Here is a 27,098-nt window from a genome sequence, read left to right as displayed (position 1 = left end):
GACAAAATTAGAGAATTTTCAAATGTATTACAAATCTCACTACAGTTTCAAATTTTAGGTGAAAATTTGTACTTACTTTTCTCCCACACTTCTGCAAGCAAAAATAGAAAATTAGATGTATTTTTTTCTTCACAAAATCAGCGGGTAAAAATGTTGCCACCTACACCATGTCATCTACTCAGGGAATTTGACTGTTTATGTAATATCAGCGAGTCTAAATATGACATCTGAAGTTAGTCGTCCAAGTGCTTCAGATATTCACATGCACGACATCACGTAGACTAAATAATGAACTTCACTACAATCATTTTTACCCAGTTTTATCCAGAAGAGTTAAAATATTAGTGATCCTGTGGGTCCATGCTTAGGCTTTGTGAACCATGGTGAAAAACCTCTGTATTTGTAAAGAAGTTTTATAATAATAAAAAACTATAAAGTTGTGCCAGTGCTTCAAAGGGAATAACATCAAAAACTTGTGGAGAAAAGCCACAGGCTACCATCCACCTCAAACACACACACACACATGCACACGCACACGCACGCGCACGCGCACGCGCACGCGCACACACACACACACACACACACACACACACACACATACTTGGTTGGGAGACCTATCTTGGTAGAGTAAAGCCTGGTTTACCAAAGAAGCGGGATAATGAGGCCATTTTTCATTATTTTCCCAGAGGATTTTAAAATAGTTACCTCATAAAATAAATAGCTTAAGTTTCCACATTACTTTTTGCCTTTAATCTGTGCCTGTGATTCAAATAAATGAGTGGAGATTTTTATGCTCCCAAAGGTTTATGTAGAGGCAAATATATTAAAAAACGAACACCCAAGGTAAATGTAATTTTTTACTACAACACCATCTCACAGAATGCTATGATTGCTGGAGGGAAGATGCTTTATTTTTAAAAAGGAATCTACTAGTAGATGTATTTTTATAGCCTTTGTTCAAGTGTATGCTACTCTACCCAACCTCCTTCCCAGTGATAGGTGTCGCTAACTTGGACATAGTCTAAGTGGAAAACGATCAGAACTGAACTGGGACTGGCCAAGCATAGAAATACGTGTTTTCGAATGTGTGCTCCTAAGGAAAGGCTGGACCAAAACTGCTTTTGATATGAGCACCTACGAGAAAAGTAAGGTGTTAAAGAGCAACTAGAAGCTTTTATAAAATTAAAAACCCATGTGCTAAAATTAGAAATAGTTTATTGTTCTTGTTTAAGAGGCAACTGAATTAACCTAGCTATCTAGCTAATAAACAGAAATAGTCCACCTTGGCGAAGCTCTAATTAAAGCCTCTGAACCTTTCAGTAAGTTTACAGCTTAAAACATCTGAGTGATTCTGCCTTTTGAAAGCTATGTGAAGTTAGAAAGGCGGCCTAATTAAAGCAAATCTTGGATAAACCACTTCACGGAGATAGAAGTTTGATGGTTGGATATATCAAAAATTGTTACCAGATGTTGTTCAGAGGCCTTAACAGTTTAAAGATCATGAGGGTTCTTTTTTTTTTAACAAAGCAAAAATATTCTAATTGAAGTTGTCAGCAGGAGTGAGACTAATATGCCTGTATTTGATTAAATAGTAGTTTATTTAACATTCAGTGTGGCCCAAAATTGGCCAAGACAAAAGTCAGAAAACATTTTAGCCAGAAGACTTAAGAAGAAAAATACAATAGGCTGACAGTATTATCTAGGCAATTCTCAGGCACTGTGGTTTGATAAAGTCAATTTTTATCCTATTATCCATTCCTTCATACGTCTTACCATATGAATACTGTATACTCTGCAGGAATGCCTTAGAATCTTTATTCTTTAATGTGTTTTATATTTTCCAAAAAAGAAAGGATAGCAGTACGAACTTATTGTAAGACTTACTGGTGAAACCTTGGAGAGCAAACACCATGTCATTTTTCATTATAAAAATGTAAACATCTATATTTTTAGGAGTTATGTATTTTTTGTAGGCTGCTGTTCTCAGTGGGATATGAGGATTTTAGCTGTATAAAATGGAAAAATGTAAGACTCACATGATCCTGTTACGACTTGCAGGCACCTTTTCCTGATTACATGATAGAAGAACATAGCTACTTCCTTCCTCTTCCATATACAGCTGTGTGCAGCTCTCAGATGAAATGCAGGAATTCCTTTTGAAGAACAGGGAGGCTGGCCTCTTGCAAGTCAGTCTTCCTACTGACATGAGCCTCTCTCTCCTTGCGTTTTCTGCTTCTCAGGCACACACTTAGCCCTGCACCAACAAACAGTGTGGCAGTACCTTGAGTTTTCCAGAATAAAAGTTTTTAGAATTTTTCATTTGATTTAACGGTACATACAATTTTTTTTTTAATTTCCCACAAAAATTACTGAAAATGACTTCATTTTAAAAAATGGATTTTTAACATAGTGGGCAATTCCCGAGCCATCACATGCTCTCCATAAGACACAGAGGTCTTGATTTTTCAAGTAAATTGCAGCTTACTCTGTGGCAATAATGAGAAGACAACTGCACTGAGGGTCATTAATCATTTAAACATTCAAATAAAACTGAATGTTGCTTTTTAGATCTAAAGTGCAGCCCATAACACAATTGAAATAACATTAATAGGAGAAGGGAATGAAAAGACGGAAAACAGCTGTTGCTGGCCCTGCAAGTGTGCCGTGGGGCTCTAATCAGAGAGTGAGATACTGTATACAGTACGAGAGAGGGCTCTTGTTGATTCAGTTCGTTTTCTACCGTCCTGAGCTTTCTCAGTTTAAAGGAAGTTAGGGTGATGTTCTTACATGTCATAACACTGCATTTCTGGACATTCAGCAGAAGGAACAAACGGCTAGAAGGTTTAGTTTTACAGCTGTTGCAGACTAGTATTTAAAAGTTGCTTGTTAGCTGCGAAGTGCTAATAATAACGTAAACAGGGTACAAAATGTCCCCTGTGGCTAATGAGGAAAAAACGTGCTCTTTAAATATAATTTCTTTGCTATTAAAATAAATTGCAGTTTTACCAGTGATTTAATTTAAAAACAAACTTTGTAAAAACTTGAAGACCATTACATAGTTAACCAAATTTGTCCTACAGGATAGTACGGAAAATAACTTACAGGCCAATTGAAAAACTAATGACTCCATCACGGCTTTGCTCTATTTGTCTTTGCCATTTTACCTAGTTCAGTTTCTGTCCATTTAATCCTCTTTAAAATCCCTTGACTTTGCAACATGATTTTTACTTTCACGTTTATTTCACAAGTTCTAATTTATGTTATTCTTTTATCATCACTGTAAATGGCAGTGCAGAGATCATACATCCTCTTTTCTAAAGAAGGTTTAAAAAGTGAAAGAGAAGAATAAATTCGCTTATTTCACTCAAAAGAGTCCCAGCTAGCACCATGCTAGAATGGGGGTGTCCTGACTCCCAGCCTCCTGCACTTACCACTGTGCTATGCCAGGAGATGGACATCACACCACTATCCTGCAAGAATCACTGTCCCTCCCGCATGTCCCAGGGATATAATAGGTGAGGAGCCCCATTCCTAGTTTATAGAAAAACACATGGCTGATGTCAGTAAAGTATGCCTCATCTACACTTCTACTCAGGTGCTTTGTTGACTGTGTAAGCTTAGGAAAAAAAAGAAAAAATCTAATGCTGTCCCCATATGCAATTGAAACCATTTGACTTCTCTCTCAAACAAAAGGCAAACAGAGAGATGTGCATTATACTACATACTCAATATATAATTTTTAAAAAGAGTGAAATTCACAATTCACATTAGTCCAACTGTCCCTTCGTCTATTAATATTAAATTGGATGAGTCCCTGGTCATTGTGTATTTGGATCACGTTTTAGCAACTCTGCTCATATAAGAAGGGCATCTTGGAGTGATTGCTTTGTTATAAAAATATTTACAGATTTTTTTTTCTTTTTTAGAATTTTCAGTATATAATGACTGGGACTTGCATAGTCTGTAAACAATAAATAGAAAAACGAATGACACAAAAAAGAAAGGAGGGATGGAGGGAGGGAGAGAGAGAAAAAGAGAGAGAGAGAAAAAGAGAGAGAGAGAGAGAGAGAGAAGGATGGCAAGTGGTGAGGGAAAGGAAGGGAGAAAATGTGAGTTTCAAAGCCAATGAGGTTACTCCAGACCATCGAGAAAAAGAGGAATGAACTATTCTTGGTATCCTAGAGCTGGAAAAGACCTTGGAAATCATTTGTTGTTTATACTCTCTGTCCCTACCCACTTAGAGAATTATATAAAGAGAGTAGGAGGAAACTAAGTTATTGAACACCTACTATGTGACTGGCAGAGTTGAAGGCATTTTATGTGCATCGTATTTATGACCCTGGAAAACAACTGGCCACTTGATCTTTTTTTTTCTTCCCTTAATTAGCTAAAGTAGAACCTAGTAAATGGCTTTACTAGAGTATTTATCGGGTCTTTGCTGATGTGACTTCCCTGATAGCTGCTGAGCAACTTGAGACCTAGAGTCATGTTTTTCATAGCTACGTGTCCAGCTATGTCTTTTACAGCTATAGCATGCAGCGTGGCACTGGGCATAGGGCAGATACTCAATGAATGGTATTAAAAATGAATAAATACATGGAAAGAAGTCTCATGTTCTCTTTGATGCTGACCTATAACCCAGATAAACTGCACACATGGCCAGTGATGCAGAATTCAAACAAAAGAGTATACTAACTCCTCATGGATGTGAAGAGAGGAAAAGGTAAAACCGATAGTAGCTAATCTAATTTATTTTTTGGCAGCTGGCCAGTACAGGGTTCGAACCCCGGACCTTGGTGTAATCAGCACCACACTCTAACCAACCAAGCTAACTGGCAAGCCCTAATCTAATTTTTAAGGTATAAATATGAGCTAGGGCTAAGCATGGTTCTGGAAAAGGTACATTTTTATACCCAATCCTATTTAGATACTTCCTATGAAAGAAGGGAAGCCTTCCTTCTGGTCTGTGTAGGTATTCAGCCTTTCTGGAAGATAAGGGTGATACTTTTATCAATTATTTATTTTTCTGACATACATGCCAAAGGGAACAATTGCTGTCCCATTAAATACTTTTTGAACTTTGATACAGGATAGTGAAGACATGAGTTCAGAAAAAAAAAAATCTAATGCTACCTTTGTTGTTATTGTGACAACTGTGAAAAGCCCTATTGGCCTTTCAAGTACAGATAAACCTTCAGGAGAGTTCTCATGTGAGCTGGTCACAAGGGCTTTTATTGTGAACCTTTTGAATGCATCCTGTATGTTCATTGTGAACTGAGGAAATGGCACTGATTGAATCTCATATAGTTGACCATGGCACCTGTCACAGGGGTATCCCTGCTTTTTGTGCCAAAAACATTTTGCCAAGTTCCTCTAAACAGACTCTTCATCAGTATAGTGACCATTATACTACTTTCCCATAGTGTGGCTTTTGTAGAAAAAAAGAAAATTGCTTGGATCAATTTTGTCAAAACAGTTACCTGAGAAGTGTAGATAATGATGGACTCTTTCAAGGATTATTCAAACCAAAGAAAATACTCGGTGGCATGGGAGGACTACTCAAATGTGATCAGCAGTACTATTAGATGCCCAGCTCACTAAAACACTCCTCTTTTGGATGGACACCATGCAGAAGATTGAAACTGTGTGTGTGTGTGTGTGTGTGTGCGTGTGTGTGTACACATGTATGAAATGCGTTGATTTTATTTTGTTTCATTTTTTAATGCTTTACTTCTGACAACACTTCATTTTCTCTTGAGAATCCATACCTCCCTTACTTTTATCTCACTAAGTTAAAATGAAGCTGATTTTGCCCTAGATTAAGGGCCAAAGTGTGTGCCTTGCATCTTTGTTATTCAAACTGGAAGCTTGTTAGAAATGCCAAATCTCAGATCTCATCCCATACCTACTAAATAAAAATCTGCATTTTGACAAGATCCCCAGGCAATTTGTAAACACCTTAAAGTTTGAGAAACTGCTATGGACCCAAGCCAATCTGGGCACTCCATCTGCCTGACCATAGTGGGACAGGGACACGACCCAAGTTTGGCCAGCAAGGCCCTATTTGAGGACATTGGATTGCGCTATCAGGAAATGGACTCGGTGTATCTTCCCCCTGTCTTGTTAGTAGAGTATATGGCTCTAGATGTGCAGCAGCCGTTTTGCTGTCAAAGTGTCTGTGTTAGTGAGACTGGTGTCTGCATAGAGGAAGCATATTCTATAGGGACAGAAACTGTGATCTCAGGATATCATGTGAATCCTGGTTAAACAATGCCTAAAGTCAGAGTTTTTCTCAGATTTCCAATTGCGTGAGTCAGAATCCTTTACATTAATCCATTTGGGGTTGTATTTTCTGCCACAAGCAACTGAAAGAAACTAAAAGATGCAGTGATGAGTCATGATTAAGAGCTTATTCAAGTCTCACCACGTACTAGCATGGGCCCCTTAGCTGAATGTGCATGTGTGTGAATGTGTGTGTGTGTGTGTGTGTGTGTGTGTGTGTGTGTGTGTGTATGTTTCCCATTTCCCATTTGTTGTAGCATTTAGAAGTATAAGAATCATAAAAATCCTACGATTGATAGCATTTAGAAGTATAACAATCATAAAAATCCTACAATCCTTTCTTGCATCGTTCTCTTAATTGCTTCATGTATATTTACCTTACCTCCCCTCAAAATTATAAACACTTCAGAGGCACCGGACTTTTCTTACATGAGGCGATAATTTAAAGTAATAAGACATTTATAAATAAACATACCAGAACTTATACGAAACGAGTGTGGACTTTCAAAACCACCACTTGAGGAAGCTGCCAAATTATTCAGGTTTTGCTGACTTTGTAGAGGACATTGTTGTAACTCTTTAGAATTAATAATCAGCACCAGCTCTTGAGCCATGAAATCACACCAGGGCTTTGTTAGTTATATCTGATTTTTACTAAAAGTGACACTACTGGGAATAATACCCCAGTCAGAACACTTCGATTCCAGTTGGCTCGTCTCCACCCTGAGTCCCCTAAGGGTCTTTGATGCCCCCGGTTCCCCAGCTCCTCCCTGAGGACTCTCTGGGAACTACTGCCATCCAGCAATGAAAGGGTATGACCTAACAGGGTTTCTAGAATTCTGTTCCTACAGCCATCACTGGTTCTGCTTTTGATCAGTCGGTGCCCGTGCCATACTGGTGGTTGTATATTTTAATATCTCCCTTGGGTAAGACCAATGTTGTTCTGCCACCTTATTCATCAACTTTATTCTGAATAAATTTTGCCTCTTTCCAGAAATGAGATTGGCTGTCCAGAAAGGTAGATTTTCTATCACTGAGAGAATCGACATAATGAATATAATGACTGTTTTGAATATACGCCCCTGAGAAACTTCAGAAGTAGAAGTATGAGTTTAAACTCAGAGGCCTTGTCATCTTTGTATAATAGAAACTGATTAGCAATTGTATTTAAAGATAATAGATAAATAATTTATAATAAATAAGTAAATGAGAGCGTGTCTCTTATGCTCTTTAATGTGTTGTAGTGACTCCCGGTTTTTGATTTTGTAGGAAGCAGAGTGTTTCTTTTCCTAAAAGAGGAGAGGAGGCAGCATTTATAGGGCAGTGGCTTTGTAAAGGAGAAAATCCTTTGCTTATTGATTAAATATCAGGCATTTAGGTTGTAAGTTTATTCCTTTCCTGTCTGCTACTTCTGCAAGCCAAGAAGATTTCAACAGGTAATAAACATTCAGTGAAATAAAGGGGTGGAGAAGGCGATGCATTGGTTGCTAAGGAAAATCTAAATCAAGATAGAAAGCAGCTAAAGGAAACCAATGTTTATGGGTAGGGCCAAAATGCATTTTAATTGTAGTTCTAAAGGAAAATTACACCAGTATTGCCAAGTTAAAAATCACATATTTATCTAATAAGAAAAACAAGTCCTATCATTTAACCTATGAACTGAAAAATATATTTTCAAAATATTGATTTTAGTTTATTTTATGGACCTTAACTAAGTGATAAACAGAGTTTTTTCAAAACAAGGATTTTGCCAGTGTTACAATAGTTTAGTGTAAATTATTTTGTTAGTCTATTAAAGCAAAACCTCTCTGCTAATATTCAGGGATTATATTTCAATAGCATATTGAATAGTAAAATAAAGTAAAAGAATGGATCAGTCACCAGAAATCTCTCTGTTTTAAGTGAATATTGTTTTCAGAATTTGTTTTGAAATTTGAATTTCAGATCTATAAAGCCAAATATTTTAAAGCCAAATATTTTAATAATTGTTATTGTATCTCAGAATACCAATATTAAATTCTCCATAAAAGATTTGTCTAAATCTTTTTCTTAAACCATTTAAAATCACCCATGTAAAACACGAGGGTACTTCAAAAAGCTTATGGAAAGGGGGGAGGGAGAAGGGAGGGAGGTTTTGGTGATGGGGAGCAATAATCAGCCACAATGTATATCGACAAAATAAAATTTAAATAAATAAATAAATAAATAAATAAAATTAAAAAAAAAAAAAAAAAAAGCTTATGGAAAGATTTTAATTTCATTTTTCCGTGACCTTTTTGAGTTCCCCTGTGTATGTTTATGTGTATACATACACACAAAGGTGAGTCTGAATGCATGCCCCTGGGTTAATTATTGTGCTATGTATGGACATTGTGCATACTCAATTATTGATAGCAGTAGAAGGCTTAGAGTGATAGAATAATCATTTTCAAATAATTCTAAATCTACTTCAGGTTGAAAAGATTCTGACAGCAGGAACTTTAAACAGCTGCCCTGAGCAAAATAGACCCTGCTTTCTTTTAAAGTTGAAAAGGAGAAAGGTAACAATTATGCCCGAGACACTAGAAACGGAGTTGTCTGATTTTTTTTTTTTTTTTCCTTTTCCCCAAATACCTCCACGTCTTGTAAAAAGAATAGTGCGCTTGGGTCTTTGAACAATGGCGGACCTATCAGAAGCAGTGATCAGATAAACAGATAATTAATGTATTAAATGTGTAATTGAAATTAAGAATACCATTCATATGTGCTTTTAGTACTGTACTACAATCTATTAGTTATCTAAAGTACTTTCTTGCATTATAAGTCAAGAAGCTTTGTGGAGCCAAGGTAGAAAAAAATAACACTTAAATGTAACTACCTCTACAAGATTAAACTTAATACTGAATTGAGTAGGGTTAAAAACCATGACTGTTAAACATTTTTTCTCCCTTCACACTCCATCTATAAATCCCATGTTGCTTTTTTACCATTAAGAGAATTCTGAGTAAAACCTGAATTTAGATTAAATCAAACTACTTATAATTTAGTTGCTACATTAAATATTATCTATCTAGAGGTATTTTTAGGTTACACTGGAGAATGTTAAAGAAGCTTAGAGAATGTTGTCCCCTAAAATTGTCTAACTTAATCCTGATGTATATTGAGTTTTCAAAAGTAAAAACCCGGGGAAAGACTTACTAACCAGACTAAACAGACTGCGATTTGCAATGGGCATTTAACAGCATTCATTCAGTGGTTAGCAGTTTGCAGATCAGAACATTAAAATGTATTGCTTCCACATTTTAATAATTATACCTGTTTCTATTAATGAACTCAATTCATGGTGATATTTATAAATATAGCTTATTTATAAGCTATATCATTTCTTTAACTGGCCATAAATGTTTGTAATACTTCAGTGTCTTCTCTGAGTTTTAAAATGACTTGCCCAGATAGGAACTCGCATTAGTTTTTCCATTTCTGATCCTTCCCTTCCCCCACTGTTACCAAAGAATACACATGCTTTAGTAAATCCAGTCTATTTTCACCCTTATAAAAAAAAAAAAAAGTCAAGTTCAGGGAAGAATAGCACAGCTGTTCACAATGTCATATCTTATAAAACAAATCTATTAGGAAGGTCAAATCCTGGAAGGGGTCAAGTTAATGATATAAGTGGAATAATTTGGTCATTTTCTGAAATTTGTAAACCTACACACATAAAAGCCCTGCATTAGATCAACTAATTAGCTAAACCTCAGCTAATGGTGATTTTCTTCTTTTTTTAAAGTTATAACTTTTATGTTTAAGGCGTACTTTTCTTTACCTAAATTCTTTCTAATGTGAATTGCTTTGAATTTCACCAATCTAGTACCAGCCAGTCTATTCTGTTTATTTTTGAATTTCTGACTTCATTTGGGATGAATTTAAAGGAAGATGGCTATTTCCATTTTTATTTGCCAAAGAAATATACTCATGGGCACACTAATGTATAGTGTATATATATGTGTCTATATATGCAATTTAATTCAATGAAATCTTAGACAATAGCTAGAAAAAGAAGTATGACTTAAGTCAGATCTAGCCACTTAACTTAGGAAAGAAGTATAACTTTTCATTTTTTAAAAAAAAGTTGACATTTTAAAATATAAGATCATCAGCCCCTGAGTTTATTCAGTGTATTAAACTAGTGAACCTTGAAGCCGGTTTTTTTGAGATGGAAATGTGTATATATGCATGTACATATTTCAAATGTATGTTTGTGTGCATGTATGTGTATTTACGTATATATACATGCATATATATTTATAAAATACAATGTCAAACTCCTAATGGAATATAATTTATGTATATATATTTGCAGCTAGCACCCCAAATTAATTCTTGTGCAAAGGTTGGTAAGTCTGGATCTATATAAATCTAAGCCAATCAACTTTATGTGTAATTTATGAATTACCTATTCATTGTTACATTTTATGTATGTAATCTATAAGGGGACATGATTTACAAAGCATTCCTTTATGTTCTAGAAAATTCCAAAGGGTACTGATTCCTTCTTCAAATTTCCACTTAGCTTTTGAGTGAGAAATATGTATCTTTTATAGACTCATGAATTTCACGAAAGTGAATAAGTCACCACTAAACTGATTTATGTAATGAAATCTTTTGGAACACAGTCAAAAAGAGAAAATAGGAGCGAGATCAAGAGAGAGAAGAGAGGAAACAGGTATTCATAGAGGAGGGTACTTGAAAAGGATGGAAATAGTCGTATTATCTTTTGGTTCCATTTTTCCACCTACTTTTTGAAGTATCCTCATCTATATGTTTATGTGTGTTTATACACACACATATACATACACAAATACACTACACCAACAACAAGTTCTGCAAATGGCTCGGAAGCTGAAGCAAACAAGGCCTGTTTCTTTTCTCTCCTCTCATAGAATAAAAATGTAGTCCAGAATTTATTAATTTTCTTTTGCATTTCACAAAAGTGAAACTATTTTCAATCTAAGTTCTATTTTCTGTGATGATGACTGCCATTTATATTTTATGAATAAAGTTATTCTTGAAGTATAATCCTTCAGTTACAGCATGTTTGTATGTGTACACAAACATATGCACATATATTTTAAAGTAATGACTGTTTACTGAAATTAGCAGTATTTGCTCTTCTGATAGAGGTCAGTTCAATTAAGCTCTCATTAATTACATGCCTACTATGTCCAACACACTGATAATATTAAAGATTAAAAGAAAACTAGGTCCTTCCTTCAGTAGCCTCCAGTGCCCCAGAGTGACTTGCATATGTAAATAATTGGATGCCAGCGCTGTGTTTCCTATGTCTAAATGCTGAGAAAGTAGGGCCATTTGGTGATTTAACACAATTCAGTAACTGAAAAGCTGAGGCAAAACTGGCATTCTAATGTTCCAAAAGCTAAGCTTACACACTAACAACAAAGTACCTCTTTGGTGAAGAGTTTTGATATATTTGGGTAAATTTGTAAATATGGAATAGCACAGGATTTCGTAACTAAGCCATTTTTTGTTTGTCTTTTTATTTCTTTTATGTGTTTTAAATTCAGCTTCTCTATGAATCTCTTTTTCAAGTATTTTTATTTTAAGAGCTTGGTGATTGTTTTTTCTTTTCTTTTTTATAGTCTGTATTCACAATCAGGAGAAACGTGTTGTTTCTTTAAGGCAGATCACTTCAAAATATTAATCATGTTTAATTTCTTATATAGTGTTTTTAATTTCTTATATAATGTTTTTACATCTTCCACAGAGATTGCGAACGATTTAATAATGTTTGCTAGGGAAAACATAATACCAACAGAAAAAAGAATATAAACATGAGACAGGGGAAAATAAAGTTTTTGAAAAGTTACTCTGTTATACTTTCAGAGCCCCTCTTGTGAAATAAAATTCCACTCACCAGGAGTTTTGTGTCTCAAGTTGTGCTTCTAGGTCTCAGTATTGGTTTCCTGATACTCTGCTCGATGCACAAAATGTCACAGTACGAAATTATTTTTAACTGTTCCTTTTGGTACAGATGACTGAGGGTAGTCTTGAGAGTGCCTGATGTGATGGGGGAGTTACTGCTTTGGTATGTGATACGGTGTGATGAATAAACTCCAGATCACTGAGAGAACCGGGTGCAAGTAAGACTATGGAGCACAGTTCCCTACCCAAGACAATGTATGATCTTGAGCTAATATGTAAGGCCGAAGGGGGAATAAATGTATAAAACAAAGACAATCACTGCTTTCTTCTTGAGCAGCTGCAGCCAGTCCCACTAATGGACGTGCAAAAGCAAAACTGGCAGCATAAGGTATGCGTTCGTTTTTACAGATGGTACTGCAGACAGGTTGGTAATTGAAAAGGAAGTCGTGTACGTGAGCTATTTGACGGTGAAGGGGAGCCTATTACAGGACTTTCCTGTGTAATTGACTGGCTGAGTTATTGAAGAAGCAGTTTTCCTGTGAAAGATTTCAGTGGTTACAAAATTACATCATTACTGTTAAGGAAATTCCTAATTTCAAGTTGTCTTTTAAAAATCATGTTATTGAAACATTAAAAATCAGCTTAGATTTTTCTCTCTGCACAGTACTTCTGTAGTGAATCTGCTCATGTCCTGTTTTACCTATAGCCGTCACTGAGCTCTCATTTAAAGGCACATCTTCCATTTGAACGACATAACAGACTAGGTGTTTTAGGTGTTTATTTTAGCCATTAGAAAGGTGTCTTTAAATAACCTACCATCGTATGTGTACCAAGAAAATACAAAATTGAATAAAGATGAGATAATATTGAAAAATAATTTATAGATCCAAAAGTTAAATGAAATCCCTGTTTATATTCCTTACTTGTTGTTTTTTCTTTCTCCATGTGTATTTAAAAGTCATAGATAATGAACTGGTACCAGAAGTACTCTCAGTGTAGTGTGTCATGTATCTAGTCCAAATTGCCTACTTGGTATCAGGGTTTCTTTGTTGTTGACACATTTGCATTTATAAATATAGTTTTTAATTGTTTTGAACCTCTGCCTATATAACTCTTGTATTTCTGTAAGTTTTTGTTGTTGTTTAGGTGGAAATAAGCAGTAGTTAACATCTCATTTGTACCCTGTCCTCTCGACTTGATAGCTTGTAAAAAGTGTTTAGAGTTCAGAATATTTTTGTCTTCGCTGTTCTGTGATGAAATGGAAACAGTATCACACATGAAAAGTTTGAGCATACTTCAAAAAGTTCATGGAAAGATTTGTATTATCTTTCAATTCTGTTTTTCCACAAACCTTTTGAAGTACCCTCCACAGGTAGATGAAGAGCATATTCTTTTATATATAATAATGGGAGAATGTTTAAGGAGAAATAATTATAAATATTTTCATATTATCTGAATCTTAAGGAATTTGGTAAACTAACTTCATCTTTCAGAATTAGCAGTATTTTATCTCGAATAACAGTGATACCAAACATTGAAAAAGGCATTTGCCTGTGAATATACAAATCTGTAAAGTAAATCTAGTAAATTGTTACCTGAACTTGTGTGTTTACAGAACATTTCAAAACCCCAGCACCATCTTTCCTGCTACATTTCTAGCAAGAACAAACTGAGATCCTACTTCCCCTCTGACTCTCAGGTATTATGAAGAACTCTGTCAATGGTGTCACCAACTTCCGCTTTTAAGCAGAGGCTGATTTCACTCCCCACCACTGACTCCATCAGCCAAATGCTCTGTTCCTCTGGCTGTGACTGTTATCTGTCAACCTCAAAACAGCTCATTGCCATATCTGATCAAAGATGAGTCATTTCTTTCTGGTACCTAAAAACTTGCATAATTTCAGTCAGCTGTTATAGGGTGGTTTGAAGAGATAAGGGTTCTTCAAAGCCAGACTGTGATGAAATATTTTTGGTAAAAATTCCCCAATCGTCTCTTTAGTAATAAGTCCTGAAGCATGGTTAAGGACTATGGTTCTGAATTGAGGGAGACCTATCTTAGGGTTTGTTTCTTAGCTTACTATTTAGCAATTGGAAAATATTTCTAAACCTCAGTTTTCTCATCTGTAAAGTGGAGGGAATAGTAAATATAATACTTGCCTCTTAGGATCATTTTGAAGATGCCAGATGATAAGATTAAGCCGATAATAAATTATCTTGCACATATTAGATGTACAATGGTGATTATTAAAGAAGGGGGGACAAAAAAAATGGTCAAACAAGAGGATTATGCTAGATAATTGATTCAAAAAATGCATTTTAGGATATGATCCTGACTTTGCCAGTACTTGAGACCAAGATGTATTTTTTAATGCTAGATAAGTCAAAGAATGATTCTCAGTTTTTTACCTTATCAGTAAAAGGAGAATAATAATACCTAATGATTCACTTTAAATCTAAACTGAAATAATATGTCAGGAGTTCTCAACCTTGGGATCCATGGGCACTCAGATTCATACTAAATCTTTGGATACATTTGTGATCCTGATGTTACTGTAAAATATTTTACACATTTATTTTTTCTGGGGAGAGTGACAAATTTTATCAAAAAAGTTCACAACTCCCAAGAATGTTAGGAACCATCGAGGAATATAACTGCCTTGAAGATAGTGGTTTCACTTCATAGACTAAATATTACCTATTAGCTGATATATAAAGAATTATTGACTATTATTGTTTATTTTCTGGGAGGGTTTTCCCAAAATAACCATCATCATCATTATATATTATAAAGCAGCCCTACATGGATAATACATAAAATAGCCACATTTGCCTTTCTATTTAAATGTTCAAAGGCTGAGAACTTTGGACTTTATGCTTTTTCTGGAATAAGTCTACATCACTGAATTTTTTATTTTTTATAATGTGAGTTATTCCCATAATAAATGTGTTTACTAACTATATTGTGTAAATAAAATATGCAATGGATTTATTGAAAGAATCAATTATTGAATTCTCAAGCTGAAGTTTGCTTAGGAGGTGCTAGAATTGTTTATCAGAACCTCCAAAAAGCCTTTTTTTTTTTTTTCCTTTTCGTGTCAGATTTTGGCCCTGACCTAGAAGAAAGCACCCTGTATGTAGAGCATGTTTCCAATCATTGGTGTACTTGAAGGAAAGGTGAAAACAGATACATGGTGGCAGAAATAGAAACAGTGAGCATTGAGGAGTTCTTTTGACAATAATGACTTTCATGTGGAATGAAAAAGACAGTGCGGACATAAATTTTCAACCATATTTTTAGCTGTCCAAATGCATACTTGCTGTAAAGGCAGAAAGTTATTACAGAAACAGCGTGGGTTAGAACTCCAAAGATCTGGATTTTTCCAGTCCTGATTCTGTTAGGTAATTTGTGTATGACATTGGGTGTTTTGTCCATTTACCAAGCATGGCGTAAGTCAAAGAAGAGAGATCAGTCTTCAGACCGGTGTAATGGGTTTTATACCTGTGTAATAAATTTCTAAAATCTAAAGTTTTGAAGAATCTGTATGAATAAATTAAAGTGAGGGATGTACACTGGGAAATCTTGATTTTCGGCTATCCCACTCCAAGAATCCCGAGCTCCATCTCAGAAGAGATGGAGCTAATGTGTTTAGCACACTAGCATTACCTGATATATTGGGAAATTCCCTGTGCGGTGACTTGCCAGTGGGATAAGTCGTAGGTGCATTAGTACCCAGGTACAATGTATGATTACTAGAGTATGTGTTGCCTCATGTCCTGGAATAGAAGTTGTTCCATTGCTCCTAGCCAGGGATGTCAATTTAGTTTACACTGGTCTCCATTATCATTGCTGATGCGTTGAGGAAGTGAATTTAATAAGCAGGGTAAACAGGTTTTGTTTCCAAGCTCTGAGATAGGTGATTATAAGATGGGTGCTTGGCTGAACCTTGTAGAGTCTCTTCAGTTTTCTGGCAAGAAATCTGAGGGCAAAGAGGGCTGATTTAAAGCAGGCATAGACTTGCCTTACAGCACATTTCAACTGATTCTTCGCAATTGTATTTGGAACCAAAGTCAGCCAGGATATTGGTAACTGTTGCATTCTGTTGGCAGAGTTCTTCCCCTTGCTCTTGCTAAACTATTGGCCAGCCTGTGCTTCTGGTGAAATTCTGGCTATTTATCTAAAGGTGTTCATTGCAAGCCACTGTCTATTTTTCAGTTCTTTTAGCTGCTGCATCCTCGTATTCTGTGGGGTCTACTGATGTGTAATCAATAGCCGGTTAATTCTGTTTTGGGGGAAAGTGTAGAACGATGTGGCTTCTGTGTCTCTTAGTGATGAATAGTATTGATGAGACTAAAATAATATTCATCATTTATTCAACAATGATGGAATGTCTACTATATGTCTGACAGTCAAACACGTTATTTAACTCTTTTGGTGGTTAATAAAGCAATGTTATTGACAGGACGTTATTACTAATGGGATAATAAACAAGTGTTAACCTGTTTCTGAAATGAATGGACTGTACGCATTTTTATAAAGAAGTGCAGAGGGTAAGCCCTCTGATTAGGTAACTTTCAGCCTTTAAATGAGATGTATTTATGGGAAATGCTTTGCTTTCTTCAGAAAAGTTTCCATATAATTTACATTTCTTAAACTGTCAATGTTCATGAACAATCTCCATTTATGTCACCTTAATTCACACTTAGTATGTTCTTAGCAGATTCTACTGGAAGCTCGGCAGGATTATAGACCATGTTTGTCTTATGCATTAGTGTAACCCCCGGCTTCTAGCACAGTGCCAGGCACATACATGGTAGACACTCAATAGTTATTCCCAGAACTGAATTGTATTAAATTTATCACTGAGATCTTGTTACTGCAAAATTGTACCAGAAGGTTCTAATATAGCCATCTGCGCATTTCTCTGAAATGAAGTTTGCAAACGATTCTTAATATAATCAAATAAACACACAAAATATTGAAAGAGTTAAAAATGTTTGAGGTACATCAGACTAATAGCACATATATCAAATTTCAGATTGATTCGATTTAAAGTGGCTAAGATACAAAACCATAAAAAATGTGAGTAAATACTGTGCCTATCAAGGCTTGTTATATAATTACATGGTTTCAGTATGGTTCTTATTCATCGAAAACTATTATAAATGATCATTGCTGCACAAAATCCTTCAACAATGGAGAGTTTTAATATCTTAGAGATGAATATCTATGTCTCTAAATGTTAAGCCACTTGAATAAATAATTCAATCAAATTTACCTTCTTTTAATCAGATGAAATCAGTTCTTTGTTAATAATGAAATTTGAAAACCTTAAAATTTTTGTTTTTGGCTGATCTTCAAATAAAAAAAATAAAATAAGCAATAAAGACAGTTGAGTTAGACATTTCTTTTCATTTTTTTCTTAAGTTACATCTGTGTCAAGATTCAGCCCAGAGTGATGCATAACTAAGAATTTAGCCCTTTAAAGCAAAACTTGGATCAGAACCTTTGAGGAAAAATTTAACTATGGTGACACTCATGCAGTGATTAGCTATGAACCTAAAGACTAAAGATATTTTGTTTTCTTTTATTTTAAATAGTTATTTTGTCACTATACTTCTTAGTAAACTCCAAAGCAGAAAAAAAAAATGTTGAATTTAAAGGGTATTCATTCTTTTATTAAAAGATAGGTGCATCATTTTCTATTTCAAATCCTGGCATGGATGATTGTCCAGATTCTTCACCTACATTACTGTTGTAAAAATCAGTATTGTGGTTATACAAATAATACTTCTGAAATATGGAAAGGAAACAGGTGATCTGAACCTGTCTCAGTCATTATCATTGAAAAGCTCTTAATGGGCCCAATCACTGGCGTCAAAATTCCTTGCAGTTAACTGTTCCTACCATCATCCTTCCTTTTTCACATAGGAAATTACCAGCCAACAGAAATAGTATGCCAGCTACACAAATACAACTTAAACTTGGTAGTCCAACTATTAAAACGTGAAATTTTTTTGAAAAAAGACATTTCATTGAATTGTCACTTTCAGAATTTTTTTTTTTCTGTAGAAATTTCAGTTGAGCTGACTTTTATGTAGACTCCCTTTTCTTCACAAGGTCACAGAGGTACAAATCTCTTAAAAACAGCTTGTAGGTAAAGTAGAACCTTATTATTTAAACATACATATACACATAAAGAACCATCAGCAATGTTTGAGTACAATGATATAGACAAGGGGAACTGGAGTTCTATCTGACCTAGTAACCCCAGCACCTAGCAAATACCTGGCATCAGCTGTTTCTCAAAAATAAGTGTGGAATATAGGATTGGACAATTTTCTTGATTTTATGTTCTATGACATCATCAGCAATCTCTGCCTAACTCCAGATAAATTTGTCAACCTGAATGGAAGACATTTAGAAGGGATTTTAAAAAATAAAAAAATTAAAAAAAACACTTTTTTTTCAAAAATAGGAGTGAATACTAGTGGTAAAAATCATAATAGTGGGCAAGATTATTTTTAACTTAATGTTTAGCCTCTTAAGACAGAGCACTAGGTGCTTATTAAAATATTCTAAGACCGTTAGGAGACATGATTTCTGTCTTTAACAAGCATAGCATAAAGGCGAATGACAAAATATTTTAAAACTCCATCATGCATGATAAACTGTCAATGAAATAAGGCTTTTAATGCTTTTCTTTAAGTTAAAGCCAAGCTTGTTTTTTAAAAATGTGGCAGGGGAGGCTTCTACTCTGTCTTCCTTTGGTAACAGATTGCTTCTCTGCACTTGATTGGTCTGAGGATGTTGAAAACTTCAAAGGAAATGTGTTAGCGTGGCTAGCCAATTTACATTGTACTACACAGTGTGACCAGGCCAGAGCGCTCATCTGTGCTGTAGTTAGAGAGATGTGGTTCTGTGATCACACAGCTAGGGACACTGTCCACTTCTCCCACATTCTCTGCTGCTTCCAGAATTTCAAGTGTGTCAAGTATAAGCTTCTACAAGGCTGACCAAAGTGCTAAATTTGTTTAGATGGGAGGTAACTTCATGTGTGAAATATTTCTCACTTACCTCCCACTCTCCACCCCCAAGCAAGCATTCGCCTATTAAATTCTAGGTGTGAACACCTAGATATTTCACTCTGACTCAACTTTCCATTCTCATATTTGATAAGATTGGTACAAGTGAAATACATTTGAGAATATCCAACTATATGTTTAAGCACATCTCAAATGTTCAATAATGAGATTAAGTGGATGAAAACAAAACTAAAGAAAAGTTTTTCTCATACAAAAGAGATCATTACTGAATCCCCTTGACAAATAGCTAACTTACTGAGCATTTACTACATCCCTGGCACTGTTTAAATTGCATCTGTTAATTTACATAATATTCACAGTAGCACACACTGTAAAGATGGGGGTAATTTAAGCATTGAGAGGTTAGATAACTTGCCCAAAGTTGCACCTAGCAAATGGCAGAGACAGGTTTTAAACACAAGTAGTCTGAATCCTCAATCCAATTACTAACCTCCACACTATATTGATTCTAGGTAAGTGAATTCAAAGTACTCCTGATGTATTTAAGATAAGGTATGGTTTTCCTAAAATACAGCAACCTGTATGGGAGTGTAAGCGCTACTTAAGCAAGATACACCTGTGGGAACCAGTGCTGTAATTTCAGGATTTTCCCTCTAACTAATGAAGGGCATTTTCTCTGCAAAAGAATTAAGCACCAAGTTGTGCAAGGGTTGAAAAGCTCACTGAAATCAGCATGACACCCACTTTAGCATGTTGTGTCAAGCACCCAGGGCATAAGGAAAGAAAAGCAGGCTGGAGTGAATGGTTGCACATTCAAATTTGAGTCTCAGCCATATATGTGGGTTAGATTACAAATGGACATTTACATTGCCTTTACGTGGACCAAGTTGGTGTTTATTTGCCAAACTTGTTATTTAGATCTAGGAGAATGACAGGATGGCCCCAGGAAAGTTTCACAATTATAACTTACCTGTGCTCTCCAGCATACTTTGGACAAATGAGGCCCTAGAATGTTTGGTAAACACAACCTCTAATGGTTTATTGATTTTCAGAAGGAAGCAGTCTACTTTTGCAGTAGGTCCCAGCTGGGACTTGTGGACTGACCCCCAACATTTGACATTGCTGTTATTGAGATTTAGAAACTTGAGATGCATTCCTGGTTCTGACTTGGGGGGTGGGGGAGAAAAAGGGGAGCCAGAGATTATCTTTGTGAAAAACTAGCTTTTTATTACATCACCTAAAGTAGCACAACCTGCTACACTAATGAAATCGTGTTCTTGGTTTAAAAGGGCAATTGTCAGACTGACTTTGTGCTCACTAAAAACATTCCCTCAATCTTGTTAAGTTATTGCTCTCATTTCAGATTTTTATGGCTGTGCAGCTTACCAGCCCTCATTTCTTTACGTTTCATTCATTTTCCTTGTATTGATGATTAATGGAGGATGTCGAATGTTAGAGTGAGCAGGCATCAGCAATTGCAAGATCATAATTAGTTTAGCTGACGAGGGCCTCTGATAGCACTTGCATCTGGATGGAAAAATTACCCTATAGGGAACTGGCTGCTCACCAGGTCTTTTTAGTGATACATTGTGAAACACCCGATGAATCAAATGCCCTTTCAATGCCAAGAAAGTGTTCCAGTCTTGAAGCCAAAATTATGTCTGCAGAAAGCTTTCCATTTGAAATGTATCAGAGTACAATTATAACCATTGTATTTTCTTGGCAAGGATACCACTCTTCTACAGTATGGACTCGAGTTAAATAAATTGCCTAAATTTTATGAATCCCTGAAATTTTGACTTATAGCATTTGTAATATTTAATTTATAATAAAATTGGGTTCCAGCAAGACTTTTTCCACTCCTTATCTACCATGCATATTTTATCATTAAAAGCTTTGCTTCCTAGAGAATGGAGAGCTGAGCTGCAATTCAGGCTGTCTTTTTATGCAGCAAGAGAGTTCCATTTCCTGCCTGTTAGTATTTGTGCCTGCAAACACAGCCTGACTTTTGTTTAAATGAGAAGTTTAATGGAATCATTACTTGATAGCAAGAATGGAACACAAGCAATACCAATTATCTACTTTTAAATATTCTTAGATTATTTTCGAATCTGGTGATTACAGAATTCAGGCCACTAAAATCAATTTGTATTCGGAAACGATTGTGATTTCCAAGTCTGAGTCAAATAAAATAAATAAATAGCCATTGATGGGACTACGGTGTCTGGCTTAAGCAGGCAACTCATAAGGGTTCTCATTAGACTGTACTTCTCATTGGCAGAAGTTTCTATTGATTGTCTCAGCCTTAGGGAGTGAAGATTGGGAAATCGAAGTTACTCTTTCATATTTTACAATTGCAAACGAAAGACCAGAATTGAGTGTCGTATGTTCTCTTAATACTTACATGAATAACGTACAAAAAGACACAAATCAGGTTTAATGTTGAATGGTTTACATGCTGCATTTATTTCAAGCTTGATTATATATTAAAGCTCAGGTAGCATGTCCTCCTTTTCCAAAGTATATTAAACATATTGCTGTGTTCTGTCTTTTTGACTTTTGTTTTGACACTTTTAAAAGGTATATTTTAGGGTTCAGCATTTAGGAGCCATCATTAAAGGCACAAAATGCAAAGTTCAAAAAGTTAAAGCTGTTTCTGTGAAAAGCCTTTGGTGTTCCACACACCTCATCCATCACTGTAGGGTTAATTATAATGAAAATCAGTGGTGCCTATTAAACACAATTGAACCTGACCTCATTATGAGCAGTGTGGTTTTATACTGTCATTGTTGCAAGTCTAAAGACAAAACTCCTGGGTTGATTTGGTCTAACTCCACTGATCATGTGACTCACCTCTGACCTTGGTTTTTTTTTCGGTTTCAGAGGCGCAGAGGCTCGGGTGTTTTTTGTGCCAATTGCCTGACCACAAAGACCTCTCTCTGGCGAAAGAATGCAAATGGCGGATATGTATGCAACGCGTGTGGCCTCTACCAGAAGCTTCACTCGGTAAGAACTCATTCCACCGTTTCAGGAAAATCTTTATAGAGCAGCGCTGCCTCCTCCCTGGCTTGCAGTGCCTGCCCCCGCAGGGTTGGTGAATACAGTCACTTTGCGTGCACATGTGATTTATGGTGAAACAGGCTTAGATGTTATGGGGAGATACGTTTGAGATCATTAGTAATGCATTATGCTTCTTTTGATGTAAAAGAGGAAAATGATTGATCTCTGGGAACTTCACTTAACAGATAGTCGAACTAATGATTATCAGAATTTGATGGAATTTATTTAGGTAGAAGGGAGAAACCTTCCAAAAAGTTTTAAACATACACAAAAAGTTAAAAAAAAAAAAAGGCGGGGGGGGGGGATGCACTTACATGCAGTATAAAATAGAGGGCAAGGAAAGAATGCTTATTTTCCAGTTTACCTTTGGAATTTGCAAGTACTATCATCTTGGCTGCTTTGGGGGCTGGAGGAGCCCGGGCATTCAGAAGCACAGTTCTGAACTAGACCAAGAACGTCACGTGAATTTCTGGGGTGTTTCCAATAACTATCTGGGCGAGACATTTGAGGTCCTGAATTGCACACACATCAGGGTAAAGTGCAAAGGTGCTTTGTGTTTTAAAATCTCCAGCTGGCTCTGACTCACTCAGGTCCTTTGAATTACTTTTCCCCAGATTTTAGATAAAATTCTGTAATAAAATTTAAACTCACAAATCCTCTATCTGAATATGCATTTGACTTCCTGAGGACTTTTTTTTTTTTTTTTTTTTTTAAGATTAGAAAGTTTATGTGCTGACAAGAACTGACTTTAAAATAGGAATACTCCATTTAGTAAACAGAAATCTAAAATTTCCCGGTGCCTTTTTCATTTTGTTTGGCATTTTACCATAGCTCTTAGCACAAGCCAGTGAATAGATTACAGCTACAGGGAGTACAATTTTAGACAAAACATCCTCATAAATGGACCATTAGAAGTACTCTTTTAAAAAACAATGCATGCTGCCAACAATACTAATTGGTAGTAAACTATAAAAACCCTAGTTATTAGCATGTAGCTAGTAGAAAGATCCCCCACCACTACCACATACCACCGTACTTTTTTTTTTTTAACTTTCACTACTTAAGCACAGCAATAAGCTTCCATTTAATGAATACTGACATTAATGATTTTAGTTGAACTTTGGCCAATCATAGGCCAAGAACTAATTAAACTACTGCTCTGCCAGGTTAGGATAATTTAATCATTGTGATATAAACTAAACTATTTTCTAAAAATTATTTTAGTATTCATGTCTCTGGAGGCAAGATGTTTTCAGTTTTGAGATTTTTAAAACTATAAATTGGAATACATAAAGGTTGTTCTCATATTTTATTTCAAAAACTGCCAAAAACTTTATGACAGTCATTAATGCAAATTTTAAGTTTCTTTATAGTATACAGATTAAATACTAAATATTTTTACAATATTAATAGGAACGTTTTGTAAACCTGAACATTCTAAACAAAATAAATGCACATGGCCTATCCAAGCTATGTGGTATTTTCAGTCCAAAACTAGTACTTGAATTGTCAGTAACAAATGTATTATTTTTCTTTCCTTCAAAATACCTTTGTGACAACAGAAATGTTCCAAACAGGATTTATATTTGTATTTTGTTTAATATATAGAAGGTGCATTAAGGTGCATCCTTTCTAGAAATTCACAAATTACGTATTGTTATATTCCTTTTTTATGTAGAAATTATTTCCTGATTTTAATACGCTTAGAAAAATCAGACTTTAGCTCATTTAAAGATTCTTCTAATTTTTTAATCTGTAAATATGCATTAATTTATTAAACTTATTCTTTTGATTTTATAAATCAAAGTTAGAGCTCTTACTGCAAGTAAAGTTTTTATTACAGTCATATCTATGTGTTTTATTCATATGACATAAACACCTGCTGAATATATGCATAAATATCAATCATGTAATGTTTAAGCTGAATAAAATACTTAAGCTGAATGAAAGTCAGCATTCAAGAGAGTAGAGTGACAGATTGGATATTTGAACCAAGGCTACAAATGAGTTTAGATTTTTCAACACAAAATTAATGCTTTCCCTATTAAGTAAAATCTTCTGTAGTGAATATAAAATGTTACTAAAGGAAGAGAAATAAAAGGAAAAGGAAAAAATCCTTCTGATATGGCTTTGGTTACCTGATATCTTTCCTCACAATCTTGTGTTTGTCTTTGATTATTTATGCTCTGATATTAATATTTCGTATTTATATGTACAGTTATTTGGAAGGATACATGTATTCGTTGGCTGAGGCTGCTGTAACAAAACGCTATAGACTGGGTGACTTAACACAACAGAAATTTATTTTCTCACAGTTCTGGAGGCTGGAAGTCCGAGATTAGGGTGCCAGCATGGTTGGGTTCTGGTGAGGGCTCTCTTTCTTAGACAGCTGCCTTCTCACTGTGTCCTCACATGGTAGGGAGAAATCTCTCTCTTTTCCTCTTCCTATAAGGCCACAGTCCTATTAGACTAGGGCCCCACACTTATGAACTCATTTACCCTTAATTACCTCCTACAGACAGACCATATCTCCAGATTCAGTTACACCGGGGTTATAGCTTCACCATATGAATTTGGAAGCAGTACCATTCAGTCCATAGCAATGCATAATTTTTCCACTGTTGTCATCAATTCATACCTTGCATGTTACTATGTTGACACTTTAGTGCACAACTCAAACATTGAAAAGATTTCAGAAAAATCACATTTCTTCAAGTCACTTTCTACACAGTTTTATCACTAAGGGATGCGATCACAAAATCGGTTGAGTTTTGAAAGGCTGTTTTCAAGTAGATTAAAGTTTTCAGTCCACCCTGCAAAGATAGACATGATTTCATTAGGTTGAAATACAATGCACTTTGGTTACTTCCTCTGATCCTGCTTAGGGCAAGAGGAGAAGATTTAGTAAATCTATAGCATAAAGCCTATCCTTGCTTTGAACTTAAGCGTGGTTTATATTTGTGAGGAATGTTTAATGCATTTTAATGTATTTTTTAATGTTTTTCCTTTTATATATCATGTGTGTTCTCTGCAGACTCCCAGGCCTTTAAACATCATTAAACAAAACAACGGTGAGCAGATTATTAGGAGAAGAACAAGAAAGCGCCTTAACCCAGAGGCACTGCAGGCTGAGCAGCTCAACAAACAGCAGAGGGGTAGCAGTGAGGAGCAGGTCAATGGAAGCCCATTAGAGAGGAGGTCGGAAGATCATTTAACTGAAAGTCACCAGAGAGAAATTCCACTCCCGAGCCTAAGTAAATACGAAGCCCAGGGTTCATTGACTAAAAGCCATTCTGCTCAGCAGCCAGTCCTGGTCAGCCAAACTCTGGATATTCACAAAAGGATGCAACCTTTGCACATTCAGATAAAAAGTCCTCAGGAAAGTACTGGAGATCCAGGAAATAGTTCATCCGTATCTGAAGGGAAAGGAAGTTCTGAGAGAGGCAGTCCCATAGAAAAGTACATGAGACCCACCAAACACCCAAATTATTCACCCCCAGGCAGCCCCATTGAAAAGTACCAGTACCCACTTTTTGGACTTCCCTTTGTACATAATGACTTCCAGAGTGAAGCTGATTGGCTGCGGTTCTGGAGTAAATATAAGCTCTCTGTTCCTGGGAATCCGCACTACTTGAGTCATGTGCCTGGCCTACCAAATCCTTGCCAAAACTATGTGCCTTATCCCACCTTCAATCTGCCTCCTCATTTTTCAGCTGTTGGATCAGACAATGACATTCCTCTAGATTTGGCGATCAAGCATTCCAGACCTGGGCCAACTGCAAATGGTGCCTCCAAGGAGAAAACCAAGGCACCACCAAATGTAAAAAATGAAGGTCCCTTGAATGTAGTAAAAACAGAGAAAGTTGATAGAAGTACTCAAGATGAACTTTCAACAAAATGTGTGCACTGTGGCATTGTCTTTCTGGATGAAGTGATGTATGCTTTGCATATGAGTTGCCACGGTGACAGTGGACCTTTCCAGTGCAGCATATGCCAGCATCTTTGCACGGACAAATATGACTTCACAACACATATCCAGAGGGGCCTGCATAGGAACAATGCACAAGCGGAAAAAAATGGAAAACCTAAAGAGTAAAACCTTAGCACTTAGCACAATTAAATAGAAATAGGTTTTCTTGATGGGAATTCAATAGCTTGTAATGTCTTATGAAGACCTATTAAAAAAAATACTTCATAGAGCCTGCCTTATCCAACATGAAATTCCCTTCTTTTATTATTCTTCCTTTTGATGAGTAGGTTACCAAGATTAATAAGTGAGACAAATGGTCAATGAGAAAGAATGGAAGATGGTAAACAACCATTTTTTAAAACCTAGTAAGTCAAAACCTTCTTGGCTAATGTGTCCTGGGGAAACGATCCATAAGAAATACCACCAGACTATAATTACTGTCTTTGTAAAGAAAGAGATAAAAACTGTCTAGAATTTGAAAGGGTTTACATATTATACTTAACAGTATTGGGCTGGCCATTGGCCCATTTGTTGAAAAACCTATAAATTGTTGCCTAAATTTTGCAGTATCACGAAATCCTAAGCAGACGAGGAGAAAGGAAATCTCCAGGGCAATAGAAGGAAAATGGTGCCCTCTCCAATCGGTCTCCTCTTGTTGACCATGTTTCAGATTTCAACCTAGAAATGCGAGCTGTGGTGAGAGAGCAGCAAGAAACATGACAGATGGTGGCACAATGTTTTTGGCCAGCCCTGCCTGTACATACACATGCACACCCTCTCTGATATTTTTGTCCTTTAGATGTTCAAATACTCAATAGTCCTT

General features: G+C 35.8%; 1 protein-coding gene across 1 annotated transcript in view; it reads left to right on the top strand.

Annotated features, from left to right (window-relative positions):
- The window catches only part of TRPS1 (transcriptional repressor GATA binding 1), a 198,157-nt gene extending 171,324 nt beyond the window's left edge, over positions 1-26,833 (top strand). Inside the window, exons 4-5 of the mRNA XM_063079748.1 lie at positions 22,129-22,251; positions 25,340-26,833. Coding sequence (XP_062935818.1) covers positions 22,129-22,251; positions 25,340-26,401 — 1,185 coding nt within the window. The 3' untranslated portion in view covers positions 26,402-26,833. The remainder of the gene's footprint in view (positions 1-22,128; positions 22,252-25,339) is intronic.
- The last annotated feature ends 265 nt before the right edge of the window (positions 26,834-27,098 follow it).

This window comes from Cynocephalus volans, chromosome 15, assembly GCF_027409185.1.
Source record: "Cynocephalus volans isolate mCynVol1 chromosome 15, mCynVol1.pri, whole genome shotgun sequence".
In the NCBI taxonomy this organism is placed as follows: Eukaryota; Metazoa; Chordata; class Mammalia; order Dermoptera; family Cynocephalidae; genus Cynocephalus; species Cynocephalus volans.
Note: the sequence above shows the minus strand (reverse complement) of the source record. Positions and strands in the feature narration are given on the sequence as shown.